A 12932-nucleotide genomic window follows, 5' to 3' on the forward strand; every position below is an offset into this window, starting at 1 on the left:
AGCTGGGATTTAGCTTTCCACTCCATTTTCCTCTCATGTTACGGTGATTGCGCCCAAGAAGCAGGCCCTTAGAGTTGCGAATCAGTTGCCATGGTATGTTGCTTTCTGTGCACTGCATACGTCATTCTAACAACCCCAGTCGAAACAATACCTCACCCTCCACACTGTCGACTCGGCGCATCCCAAAGCGAGCGATGTCTTCGCCGTAGCACCGACTAGCACACAATTGCTCTCAGCTTCCGGTTCGAGTAGCATCAACGTCTATGACACCACCCAGGCCGAGTTTCCAGTAATACAAACACTCGACAAGGCGCATCCACTCGGTATACACCACCTCGTGACCGCGCGGGAAGACAAGGCACGACGGGCCGCAAGCGCAGGCTTCGAAGGCAAGGTCAAAATATGGAGCCAGGACGAGGATGGTGTCTGGAGTGAGGATGGAGAGATTGTTGGTGGGTACGCCTCATGCTTTCTTTGAGATCGCAGGAAGTGTTGTTTTTAGTGAGCCAGAGTGGGCTGACTTTGTCGCAGACCAGAACAAGCCTGGTGAGATATGGGCGATTGCACTGAGTGCAGATGGCCAGTACCTCGCGAGCACCAGCATAAACGGCAAGATTAACGTCTGGAGTCTGAACAAAGAAGAAGGAATGCCTCGGATACGCGAGTATGAGACCAAAGGCAGCTTTGGGCTCTGCGTAGATCTGGTAAACTTCGCCACCCTCCACCTATTTTTGTCAACGACGGACATGCTGACGTACATATCAGAGCCGCGATGGTACCTTCACAGCCTCTGGCCACGAAAACGGGTCCATATACGTCTTCAACAATGAAACCGGTCGTCTCGCACACTCCTTGGCCGGTCTCGTACACCCAGTCCGCAGCGTAGCCTTCTCCCCAGCATCCAAACTCCTAGCCGCGGGAGGCGATGCTCGAATCATCGCACTCTACGACGTCACATCAGGCGAGCAAGTCGCAAACTTCACCGGACATGGTGGCTGGGTACTCAGTTTGGACTGGAGCGATACAGGCGAGTATCTGTTATCAGGGTCAGCATCACTCCATTCACTCTAGCCAGAAATGCTTACTAACGTTTCGTGTCAGATCTCACGATTCAAAGGCAAAGGTATGGCGCATAGAAACACGGTCATGCGTTGCTACCCATTCTCACGGCGATAAACCCCTATGGAGTGCAAAATGGCTGCCAAAGTCACCTATGAAGAGTGAAATGTTTGCGCTGGCAGGAGGGAACAACTCAATCAGCTTCTACCGTGAAGCAGCAGGTTGAACACTTATCGACCTTTCTCTCAAACAACGAGAAGCACCAAAACAGCTATGTATCCGTAATAGCAGGGACGGACATGCGGATGATACGAGAAAGCTGCTGTAGCGTAAAGCGTGGTCTTGCAAGACTGCCTACCTGTATGCGCGGAGCGGCGTGTGGCAAGCTCTGTATAATCAAAACAACTGAACGACCATCACGTGTGCTATACACTGTGCATATCTCTAGTGCAACATATCTTTTGCCAATGTAAAACAGGAAACTAAACTGAAGACCCAAAGATAGGTGCGCTTTCGGTAAATTCTAGAGAGGCATGTTAACACGAAGTCTCGCATGTCCTTTTCTGGACCGACGATAAGTATAGGATGTCAATCTTTGGTAAACATATTTCGATTGTTTCATCATCTTCTTCTTCTACTACCGTCACTATCGGAGTAAAGATAACAGCTGGTTGTGAAACATGACAATCGCTCATTGCCCCCAGAAAGATAACGACCATCAGAGATATGCATACTCCTGCTAGAGCATTTCTTTCTCATCGCTCCTTCCCTGAACGCCTAAACACCGATTCCGCACCATGTAGGGAACGCCTCGTCCGCTAAGACCAAAGTAAAAGAGCACAGTTGAAAGAATCTCGAAAAGGCGGTCAGTTGCATACCTTACGTACTAGCGACACCAGTATTCTCAGCACCAGGTGGCGCATCGACCCTCTGCTTCTTAGCGTCTGGGCCTTCAACACCCGCAACCCCATTAGCACCAACATTACTGACATCCTGTAGCGCTGGCCTTTCTCTCTTAACACCACCAGGGCCGGCGCTGTTCATTGTAGGTGGCTTGTATGCGCCACGATTCGCGCTAGGACTCATGGCGTAGTTTGGTGCGCCAGGCATACCAATCCGGCGGTTGGCGTCCATTTGTGGATTTACGATATTGGGACGGTTGAAGGAGCCAGTTGATGTAACACCTGGTCGTTGAGGAGGTGGTTGAGGTGCAGGCGGCGCACCAACTGCGTCACGTTTGATGGGAATGCTGCGAGCGTGGTCGATTCCGGGTGTGCGTTTCTCTTTGGGTATGGGGGAATCAACGTTAGGATTGAAGGATGGAAGATTGCTGAGCGAAGTTGCGTCTGATGCTTGGAGAAGCTCCGCAGCACGAGAGGTGACGAAGCCTACCGGGGGACGGTGATTAGGAGGAGGTGCGTTTGAAGCAGGTGTGGTCGATTCTGAGGGTTGGGGTCCTGGACGTGTTTGATTTGGTGGTTGTGCTTGGGGTGGTGTAGGCCGGAGCGGTTGATTGTTGGGAGCGAGTTGTTGATTTGGTGGAGGTTGTTGTCCTAGAGGTCTTGAAGCAGCTCCGTTTTCCATTGCTGGTGGAGCCATGCGACCACCGTTCTGCACAGGTCGAGCCTGTTGTTGAATTGGAGTCTGTGGATGCCTTCCGTTCTGCATAGGGGGCCTTCCAGGTGCTTGATTCGGTTGCTGCTGTTGCATACCAGGATTTCCACGTCCGGCTTGTGGGGGCCTGCCATTTGGTTGACGAGGAGGGCCCGTATTCCGAACAGGTGATGTGCGAGCAGATGGTACACCATTTGGTTTCGCTGGTCCGGCTGCGCGTGATGCTGTGGTTTCTGAGGCTGACAATGTTTCGGAGAATGAAAATTCGTCACCGTGGCCCTCCGTGACATCGACTCCATCAAACAAATTCTCATCAGCATCGTCGTCGAAGTCAGCGCCAAAAGATTCGTTATTCAAATGATCGGTACGTGTGCGAAGAATCTGGTTGGGTCGGGACGGTGTTTGCTGTGGTTCCTGCTTGACCACGGCTTGCTCTTCAGGCTGGGGTGGAGGTTTGAAGTCGACGTGTCGGTAGAGACTGTCCTCCTGGAATTTGATAGGCTTAACCTTCATAGACTGAACTTTTTTGAGATACTCTTTGTCGTACAAACAGTTGCCGAGTACGTTGCCGAACGTGCGTAATGATCGTTTCAAGCCATCTGTCGCCGCCTCTTTCTTGGCCTTCTCAAATGATGCGGCTTTGCCTTTGCCGTTCTCTATCGAGCCATAGCCAATGTCCTGAAGAGCTATCAGTAAGAGTCAGATTGAGGATACGACGTATTTACCTCGTGATATGTACCATCCTTGAGTGTGATTCTCACCACTATTGAGAGACCCAAGCTGACCTTGCCGTTCTGATGCTCGTCGACCTGCTACTGTCAGCATGCATTCTATAGCCAGTGAAGTGAGCACATACGTAGTCAATCTGCACCTGCCCCAGCGAGCTCGACCAGCCATTGAACCCAAAGACTTCGTTCGCCAACGCTATCGCCTTATTTCCCTCTAAATACGCCACCTTGCCGCCGCCATTACCCGGTCGTTGTGATATGTATTCAGGCCCGAGTTGCTTGTTCAACCTGCTCTGTAGTGTCGCGATTTCCGTTGCTGTAAAGCCATTTACGACGCGTTCTTCGAAGGGGTTCTTGACGTTGCCGCCGCTGTACTGGTCGCCTGGCCTGCGTGATCGTTAGTCAACATTATTGGTATCAGAAAAAGTATAATCAGAAGACGCGTGAAGAGACTGTACGTACGCAGGCATTGTTGTCGTTACGAGGTGCTGGGCATGGGTCGCCGCTTTGCTGAAGTTGAGGCCTGGGTGGCTGAAGATGACGCGCCTTGGGAGGGCAGGAACGCGGTCACGCTAGTCCCGCGCTCACGTGCTCACAAAGGCAGCACCGACCCACCATATACTGCCTACACGGTAACAACGTCAACAAGTGTCAACCTATGGTTTGTTTAGCGGGCGAGATGCGCGTCAAGCAATCAAAAATTACTCACTTGAGTATTAGGTACGCCTGTATTGTACAGCAAAGCAAGTCAAATAGGCGGTCTCAGCGTCTCGGACGCGTCAACACTGAACATAGTATGATCTGGCGAGACGAAAAGATTCGATTTCGACGTCCCGAGTACGCCTGCAATGCTATATGATATCGGTCCCAAAAAACGTAGTAATCCCAATCTATCCCGATGCTTCCTTTCTTCTGCCGCGATCACTGGAGCTAGCCTCCTCATCATCGCTGTCTACGCCCAAAGAGAACGTAGAGTCGTTGTGCGACTCCCTCGTCTTCTCCGAGTTTGCGCGCGCATAGCCATTTCCTGGCTTCTTTGGCACATCATCAAGATCATCAAGCTCCCGTTCGTCAAAGTCGGCAGCCTCAAGATCCTGCCTGCGTTCTCTTCTCCTGAAGTTGTCAAGGCCCATGCCGGTTAGAAGAGACTCTCGTCCTTCGTCACTGTCGGTACCCTTGTATTGGCTGCTTGCAGCACGCCTACTGCGCCACCACAAGAAGCCGCAGAGGCAGGCAGCAATGAGGACAACGACAAGTGCAGCCTGGCCGGAGCGAGTGTAGGCTTTCCATTCTGCCGCCTTGAGCTCTTTCGTCTTGTCTTCTTCTGCTTGAGTCGAGTTGGGGTGGTCACCAACGCTGGTCAGTGGACCTTTCTCGCCGTCGATAAGGCTGTCGGCAGGAGCACCACCGATTGCCTCGATGTTGACTCCCATGAAGCGATCGAGCATATCGCGGGTGCGCCTGGGGTAGTCAAAGGGAACCATGTGACTGGAGTTGTAGAAGACGACGTATGTGAGGTTACGCGCCTCCTGCCATGTCCCAGCAGCTTCGCCCTCGAACATCCAATCCTGTTTAGCATTCTGTACACCGGGGGAAGCTTCGAAACCCTTGCCACCGTTCCACTGCATGTTTCCAATCATAGCTTCTGTACCAACGTGATTGCAAATAAAGTCTTTGTCACCAGAGAACAGCAAGACTGGAATCTGCTCGATGATTTCGGGCAGGAACTTGACAGCAGGCTCGCTCTTCCTGGCACGGAAATGGCCAGAAACGGCCCCGTTGCACTCTTGCCAGCCGGTCTTCTTGTCGGGGTTGATGTGAAGTGCCTGAATGACATCGGGGCGGCGGAGGTAAGGAGTGACTTGCGCAAGATCCGGGGGCCAGTTCATACCACACGACGAATCGTCACGGAGACGGATATCGTACATGTTGAGGCACTGGTTCATGTTGTCGGCCTTTGTGTCTTTGGTCTCCTCCAAAATCCTAACCATGATCTGCTCACACTCGCTTGTGTCGACAGTGTTCATTCCACCGGCGTCAAGCTTCTTGATACAGATCCTCTGTTGTTCTTCCACACGCCTTGCCATGTCCGTATCAGCCCGCATGAGACCATTCTGGTAGGCAAAGGGTATGTAGGCGAGATACTGGTCGACGGGGGATATCCAACCGTTTCCAATCATGAGTCCCTTGAGCGCCCATGGGGTTTTGGAGGGGTTCTGTTTGTTTCGATTGAGGATAGCACGACCGATGTAGGGGATGTGTTGACCAGCGTACGATTCACCGGCGATGTACAACTACGACATGTCAGTATCCCCGCGTCTCCACTTAGTCAAGCCACTCACATCGTCATTTTCGTATTCGGGGAATAGCGCAAACCACTTCTCCAAAAAGATGAGCATGTGGTCGGCCATTTGGTCGAGTTCAGTGAGGTAGCTGTTGGTGTTCACGTAACTGAAACCAGTTCCAACGGGTTGATCCACGAAGAGCAAGTTCGCGAACTCGTCCCATGAACCGTTGTTGTATTCGAGGTTGCCGCCTTCGCGCACTCTGTATGGGCCGACTTCCATCATGGCGCCATCCATCGAGGAGCAGCCAGGGCCGCCATTCAGCCATAATACTGTCCGTTGACGGTCTGCAATGTGGCGATTCTCGTAATGCCAAAAGAAGAGGTTGCCGTTGTTCTCTGCGTCGACTTCGATGTGTCTAATCAAGGGGTCAGCACTGCCTGCGCGCGCATCTGCCAAATCGCGCTTACCCTGCGTGCATCTTCAGCAACGGCTTTGGCGCACCGGGCAGGTCATGTATGAAGTAGTCGGCCTGCGTCTTCTCCTGTGCCATTATGCTCGGAAGCCATGATACTGTCGCCAGGAGGCCGCCTAGGAGCGCCGTCCGCCATCGCAGCGGAAAATGTGATGAGGCCATAGTGAGGCCGCGTGTCGGAGTGTGGGTGCCGCGGAGGATGCGGTGCGCAGTCGCTATATCATGGGAACTCCAGAGGTGGAAAGAGCAGCTGCTGCAGGCTAAAATAAGATGAAGTGAATGCACAGCCTGGCACAGTGTAAGGTATAGGCGCTGAGGTTGTGAGAAGTTCGGACTTCAAAGATACAGGTTAGGTGGCTACTGGGGCGGCTGACGAGTCCGAGTTGGGATCCAGAACCAGGGGCCTGTTGACGGTAGATCGTGAGACGTAATACACGCGAGCGTTCCACAAAGTGAATGACAGTTTCAGCGACTAGCCTGAATGTTGAACATGTAAAATAAATTGCAGAAAGTTAATTGACATGGATAATAAGTCCATATCGCTATTGAGGTACGTCTTTGGAGTGCTGTCCAAGCTTCGTTGTAGGGCCAATCACAGCACACAAGGCTCATTCCGGCTACTGCCTTCTCCGCGTCTCGAGAACGCGCATCGCGCATGCGATCTGACACGATTGAGCGTTCACTCATGCTTCAACCATGTGTCAGCTCCGCCCTCAGGCCGCGACTTTGCCGAATATATGCACACCACTGGGCGTGTCCGCGCGTCCCTAGCTGCCGATATTCGCATGCAATGGTTGATCCCACTTCCTAAGGTTCGGCCGGGCTGGCAATAACTTTTTGGACTACAGACTACTAACTATCTAGCACTAACTTCTCTATGCCGTCATGCTGCACCAACGTGAAAGTCGTTCTAGAGCATGGTAGCATCCACATCGGTCCGTCTGGTCAATACCCCGACTGAGAGCTAGAGTCCCGCCTAGTACTACACCGCGGACCCCTTTCTCATCCTTACAATGCTTTTTTGGGATTCCCGGAAGCGGTACATGTCAACAATCGTTGATCACTGTGTGCCACAGTGGCGCATGCTCATCTCCCATACTGCTGGTACGTAAAGATGGGATGCTTATGGCATATTGATTACTGGTCTTCAGAAGAGATCGTTCAAGCTCTTGGCTGAGTCTTTGACGATCAGCTCACGCATTCCCTATGCATCCTGTCAACATTGCGTTTTGACGCAGCAAATCGCTAAGTCTGCTCACCTTGGGCATGATTAGCTCTCCGTTTTCATCCTTGACATAACGGAATGGCATCTGTGTGCTCTCGTTCTTGTTGATCTTGAGATCAGGATGATCGATGTATGAAATCTTGTCGACGGGTACTGCGCCTCGTCAGCATCTTACACCAGCATCCGATTGCTCGACTCACCCTTGTCCTGCACGCAAATCCTGGTGACACGTACTGCTGTGTCGGTCGTCATCTGTACAGGTCCCAAGCGACGTCCTTGGTATCCTTTCTTGCGCAGCTCTGAAGTACGGTCTGGAGAGCACGTTAATCAACTGTTGCTATTTCGCACAGCGCTGCCGGTTTCACACACCTCTTGGCGGGTCGTCTCCTGATCAGGAATTAGCTCTCTCTCTATCGTACAACTTTGTCTGGATGAGCACGGATGCTTACCAAGTATACCGCCGAATAAGAAGATGTCAAATGTCTCGCCGTCCTCTGGGCTCAAGTCCTTGGATGCGGCAGGGTCCAGCAGACACACCTTGTCTTTTCTGTCCGCATAGATTTCTTCAATACCTCTTGTCTCGACATTGAGTCCCTTTGCACCCTGTAGGTTTGCCGGCAATTTCAACGACGTCGGTACGGAAGACAGCAGGAACTGTGCACCAGACGCATGGGATTCTGCCGCGATACTGGCGTACTCCAGAGAAGACCACTCTTCAAGCTCAGGGTCCAGATGTTCTACCACAAAGGTCTTGCCGGTGCCAGCCATTCTTAATACGATTGAAAGCGGGATGCGTTTCCGGTCTTGTGTTGTTTTTGGTGTGAGATTTTGCTGCAACAATTAAGCGAATTGGCCAACGGGCGGCGCTTGTGTGGGATGTTCCTGAGCTTGGATGCTGTGTTTTGCTTCCCGAATTCTGGATCGATGGTGAGAACCTTGAAGTCCTGCAGTAGTATCTCGCTAATCAGAGTAGGTGGTGGTGGGGAGCATGGCTGACCATCAGGGTTTGATAAAGTCTAGAGCTAGCGCACTCAAGCAGCCTATCACGCTCAAGCAACTATTTATCATGGTAAGCGGGGAAGCATGCTTTCGTAGTTGCAAGATAAAAAAAGTGCATCGTGATTCAATCCAAGCAGTCTGCGAGGCGTGTTCCATGTGACGACATTACGCACACACGCCAATGGCACGGAAAATGAACAATTCAAGCCTCATCGAGATGGGCCCTGGCGATCAAGGAGGTTAGGAGGCCAATGATGTGTACGCGTGACGTTGTGAGGGTGCTGAGTCTGGTAAGGTCCACGGCAATCCAACGTGCATCCGACCAACGCGCGCAAGGGCTAAGGTTTACACTTCTCGCGCGGAAACGGCTGCTCTGCCATTCATTCCTTGTGTCTGCTGCGTCAATTCACCCGTCAAGTAAGCCACGTCTTGGTGATTGTTTAAATCGGCCCACCCGTCGCCTGCCTACATATCCACTGCATCTACCCCTCCTTAGTTGACAGCCTCCCTCGTGCGAAGCAAGTCGAGAGAACACCAACGCTCGAGTCTATTACATCACTCACAATCCTCTGCATACTCTACTGCTGCTGTACACATTCAATCCTTTGCTCTTCTCGTCATCACGATCCCTCGCTTTGTTGCTTGATTCGCATCGTGCAGCGTCCCGGGCCGTTGGAACCTCGGGCGATCCAGGCTTATCGCATAGTCGACTGGATAGAGGGGCACTCCTCCCACTTGCACCAAAACATTGTCGTTTCAACAACGCCTGAACGATAAACCAAACGAGTCATAACACGTCAACGCTGTTGTGTTGTCAGGCAGCAGCAACGACCTACGCCCGAGCTCTGTCGGCACCCAATCGTCAGCGCTGGAAGCCGGATCAATCACGTCTATCCACCCTGTCCCTGTCACATAACGGGTAACGGTACTCGCCCAAAGTGGTCAGCGCGAGCCAACGACAACCATCTTTTAAACAAATTGCGACTTTTTGACCCTATTTCGTGTTATCCACCACACAACAAAGCCTCGACACGACACGGCGCCTTTCGCGAGCAGCTGCCCCTCTAAAGAACGTCACTTGCGATCCGCAACACCACAACCCTCTACAGTCGCCAACATGAACCCCCACCAGCAGAACAAGGTCGATGTCAGCGTACGTCACAATACTCCCTGCACGTTTCTGAGAAGCTCAGCAGCTAACATGGTGGTTTAGAAAATGTCCGAGCAGGAGGCCAAACTCTTCCGTCTCTATGGCAAGCTTCCTAACAAGAAGGACCTGCTCCAGAACAAGCTGAAGGTATGTCAAGCCTGCGAAGTACTGGGTCCCGACTAACGATCGCTGCAGGAGCGCAAGTACTTCGACAGCGGCGACTACGCCCTCTCCAAGGCTGGCAAAGCTGGTGACGTCGGCGTCACCCAAGTTGGTCGCGAGCACCCCAACCCCGAGAAGATCCCACACATCGCCCCGCCCACCCCAACCGGTCAGAATGGCAACGGCAACGGCAACGGCCATGGAAACGGCAGCATCAGCGGCCAGGGCGAGCTAGCAGGTAGCCCTGTCAAGGAACACACCTTCTTGCACCGTGAGACCAGCCTGAACCGTGAAACATCGGCCTCCGATTTCGAGAACAACGAGAACAGCGAGGCTCAGGGAGGCGCAGTCAAGGCATAGCTGGCACGCCCATGCCACTAGACCTTTGCGCTTCCCTTATCTTGCACTCGTTTGGCGCAACCTTGGATGACGGTGCCCAAAATGTATCTATACGCACCTTCGAACGGCCTGAACCTATCATCGTTTACGGAGTCGGATGCGGCGTTCCGGAGAGCCTTTGATGGCGGCCTAGCCTTTGTATCGGCACCACAACGCCTTACGGCCAACATCTCCCTGGGTATGAAGTTGTCGAGCACAAGGACATTCTTCACTTCTTGTGTAGTAAACCTGACAGAGGATGGTTGGGATTGCTGAGACTGGAGCTTGTTCCGGGTTCATCTCGCAATCAACCAGACTCCATCTTTCACGGCTATAAGCGTGTATGCGTATTTGAGTAGAAGACATCGTAGCAATATGAATACTGGAAAACTCACCGCTGTCTGCTCGTTGCAAAGTGACAACTTCGTGACTGTCAGCAGGATATGCTAGTGAGTGCGCTAGACCACGTGATCGTTGGTGCCTTATCCCGACACGCGTACATGTACATCCATGAGGGACGTTGCGTGCCTTCTTGTATCCAGTCGTCTTTGCAAAGCTACCAAACGTCTAGTTTTTTAAGCAGTTGTGTGGAAACATCGCTGCATTCGTTTGTACGAACAGCATGGCTCAACACCGGACCACGCATAGCTCTTTGAGCTCGTCTTCGACCTTCTGCCTGATACTTTCCCTCCCAGCTGAGTTGCGCGATATCATCTACATGTACTTTTGGGGTTTTCGAACGATTGAAGCCTCGATTTCTTGTACTCCACCGATATCCATCCTCGCCATACCCAAAAGTATCGTTCATGACCGATTGTCCAAATTGTTACTTCGGCAAAGAGGCTTGCCGATCTGGTTATCGACATGCAAACAGATGCTAAAAGAAGGTATGAGTTTGCTGTCGAGAGAATTCGCGTTCACCTCTTCCACGCTATCTACAATCCAGCAAGTGAAGACCATAGAAGAAACCGATGTCCCAAATCGGTTAATCTTTGAGGCTATCAGAACAGTGGTGCTGGATTGCGCAACACCAAGTTGGATCCAAGATGTAGATTTGGAAACGCAAGCCGAACCCGAAGACGCAATATTGCCCACTGGAATGAACCTCGTGCGGTGCTCACGGTATTCCAATACGAGGCCGAATAAACGGGGATCTCTCCCAGGAACTTACAGGTTGCGAGATCATCAGTTGTTGCAAATCAAACTTTGGCCTGCTGATGAGGCGATGCTGAACATCTTGCATAAGGCTGGCACGGGCGTCAGGGAGCTACATATGCACTGGATCTACGATGTTGGTACAATAGTTCCTGGCGACCAGCCGGTTGTTAGGAGCAAGACTTTGGACAAATGGGTTGGTAAATTGGAACGTGTGAAGGTTACAGTAAGAAGTGAGCCTAGTAAAACTTTTGCTGGGAGGATGGCGACAGATTTGGTGGAACGGACTGCGAAGAGGCTTGTTAGTGAGAAAGGCAAGGGCGAGACAAGTATGAGATGGAAGGAGAAGGATATAGAAGACGACGAAGGATTCAAGAAAGACGAATACAAGATGCAAACAAGGTATGTTGTAGTGGAAAGCCGCACTGGGTGAGTGCTGCAGCGTACAACCTTCACTCAGCAGGCGATTGGATTCTGTGTATCAATCTCCAGACAAATATCGACTCTCATTCTCAACGTAGGTGTTCCGGACGCAGCGCTAGCCAGATAAACGCTACGAAATCACTCCGCCTCCGTAGGGTTTATATAGGCCCTGGAGCTTCCCGCATACACCAACAAATTCTGCTTCCGCTGCTCAACTTAACCCTAAATCCATCACGAGCGGACTGAACATACCGCAGAACACACAGTCACTATTCACTTTCGCATCCTTCTCACGCAGAAGATGTGCTAGAGTCAGCCGACCTTGTCACGCTAGTGCCTAAATCATTGCCTAACCTAGTCCTTGATCTTCCATCGGAGATTCGAGATGAGATTTCCAAGTACGCCTTCGGAGATGCTGCCCGCTTATTTGTCGTCAGCAAAGAAGTCTTAGCTTATGCGTTCGCGAGCGCTTCCACCTACCGCGAGTATGACCGAAACACTGGCATACTCAATGGCCTATCCGTCTGAATTTTGACTCGTAAATAAGTTCTCATCGAAGCAATGGACGTATTTCGCCGCTTTCATACCTACCTCTTTAAAACTCAACAACAAATCTACCCAATTAGTAAAGAGTATTGCAAAACGCATCTCTGTCCGCCTCCGAACACATTTACTTACGGTGCTAGAGGCAGAATTAGCAATTTTGCCTTCCAACCTGGCATCGACGCTTGGTTTCTGCTGGGTGCCGACGAGCGTGAGATTGGGATTGATTTAGGCGAACAGAAAGAGCGTGACCGTGAGCGGCTTAACCTAATCTATCATGGACTTTGCAAAGACCCGTGTCTGCAGTTGAGATGGAGACGCTCGTGGATTGATGGACATGGAGACTTCGGATCTAATTATGTCAATTGGCTGCAAGGTGAGAAAGAAATTCTCGATTGCCTTGTCGCCAAGTGGAACGGCTGGTTCCGCAAGGTGAGCGTTACTATGGAGTACTCTGAAAGGGATCGAACAATGATGTCAAGGATTATGGGACTTGCTGAGGAGTGCTTGCGAAGACTTGCTGGCAAGGCATGGGAGAGTGAAGTGGAATTCTGCTGGACAGAAGAGGCTTCGGTTTCACGGCTTAAATTTTGTGAACTCAACACTTGGGTGAAGATTCTGCTGGTTGAACGTAAGGTTTCAAGAGGTCATTGCTATGAGCCTTGCGCAATCAACTAGTGAGCTCCTAGATAGACTCGGTGGTTTTGGGAATGTATCAATCTCCGCTGTTGTATTC

The 12932-nt window shown here is 51.5% G+C and overlaps 7 protein-coding genes across 7 annotated transcripts; 3 read left to right on the top strand and 4 right to left on the bottom strand.

Annotated features, from left to right (window-relative positions):
- Positions 1-90: 90 nt before the first annotated feature.
- Positions 91-1285, top strand: AA0111_g4540 (hypothetical protein; the record flags this gene model as incomplete). Its single annotated transcript, XM_028650555.1, has 5 exons — positions 91-93; positions 140-456; positions 503-704; positions 766-1046; positions 1102-1285. The coding sequence occupies 5 exons, from the start codon at positions 91-93 to the stop codon at positions 1283-1285; spliced, it is 987 nt and encodes a 328-aa protein (XP_028507960.1).
- Positions 1286-1938: 653 nt separating this feature from the next.
- On the bottom strand, positions 1939-3871 carry AA0111_g4541 (hypothetical protein; the record flags this gene model as incomplete). Its single annotated transcript, XM_028650556.1, has 4 exons — positions 1939-3351; positions 3399-3482; positions 3530-3788; positions 3864-3871. 4 exons carry the CDS (start codon positions 3869-3871, stop codon positions 1939-1941), a joined length of 1764 nt encoding a protein of 587 aa, XP_028508195.1.
- Positions 3872-4291: 420 nt separating this feature from the next.
- Positions 4292-6323, bottom strand: AA0111_g4542 (Pheromone-processing carboxypeptidase; the record flags this gene model as incomplete). The annotated part of the gene is made up of 3 exons (XM_028650557.1): positions 4292-5695; positions 5744-6104; positions 6157-6323. 3 exons carry the CDS (start codon positions 6321-6323, stop codon positions 4292-4294), a joined length of 1932 nt encoding a protein of 643 aa, XP_028507814.1.
- Positions 6324-7308: 985 nt separating this feature from the next.
- Positions 7309-8154, bottom strand: AA0111_g4543 (hypothetical protein; the record flags this gene model as incomplete). The annotated part of the gene is made up of 5 exons (XM_028650558.1): positions 7309-7365; positions 7421-7539; positions 7587-7697; positions 7756-7773; positions 7836-8154. 5 exons carry the CDS (start codon positions 8152-8154, stop codon positions 7309-7311), a joined length of 624 nt encoding a protein of 207 aa, XP_028508194.1.
- Positions 8155-9502: 1348 nt separating this feature from the next.
- On the top strand, positions 9503-10057 carry AA0111_g4544 (hypothetical protein; the record flags this gene model as incomplete). Its single annotated transcript, XM_028650559.1, has 3 exons — positions 9503-9538; positions 9599-9682; positions 9731-10057. 3 exons carry the CDS (start codon positions 9503-9505, stop codon positions 10055-10057), a joined length of 447 nt encoding a protein of 148 aa, XP_028507813.1.
- A 1243-nt stretch (positions 10058-11300) lies between these two features.
- AA0111_g4545 (hypothetical protein) lies at positions 11301-11663 on the top strand (the record flags this gene model as incomplete). Its single annotated transcript, XM_028650560.1, has 1 exon — positions 11301-11663. The coding sequence occupies one exon, from the start codon at positions 11301-11303 to the stop codon at positions 11661-11663; it is 363 nt and encodes a 120-aa protein (XP_028508017.1).
- Positions 11664-12169: 506 nt separating this feature from the next.
- AA0111_g4546 (hypothetical protein) lies at positions 12170-12301 on the bottom strand (the record flags this gene model as incomplete). Its single annotated transcript, XM_028650561.1, has 1 exon — positions 12170-12301. The coding sequence occupies one exon, from the start codon at positions 12299-12301 to the stop codon at positions 12170-12172; it is 132 nt and encodes a 43-aa protein (XP_028508193.1).
- Between the last annotated feature and the right edge of the window lie 631 nt (positions 12302-12932).

This window comes from Alternaria arborescens (assembly GCF_004154835.1).
Source record: "Alternaria arborescens strain FERA 675 chromosome Unknown contig_8, whole genome shotgun sequence".
Taxonomy (NCBI): Eukaryota; Fungi; Ascomycota; class Dothideomycetes; order Pleosporales; family Pleosporaceae; genus Alternaria; species Alternaria arborescens.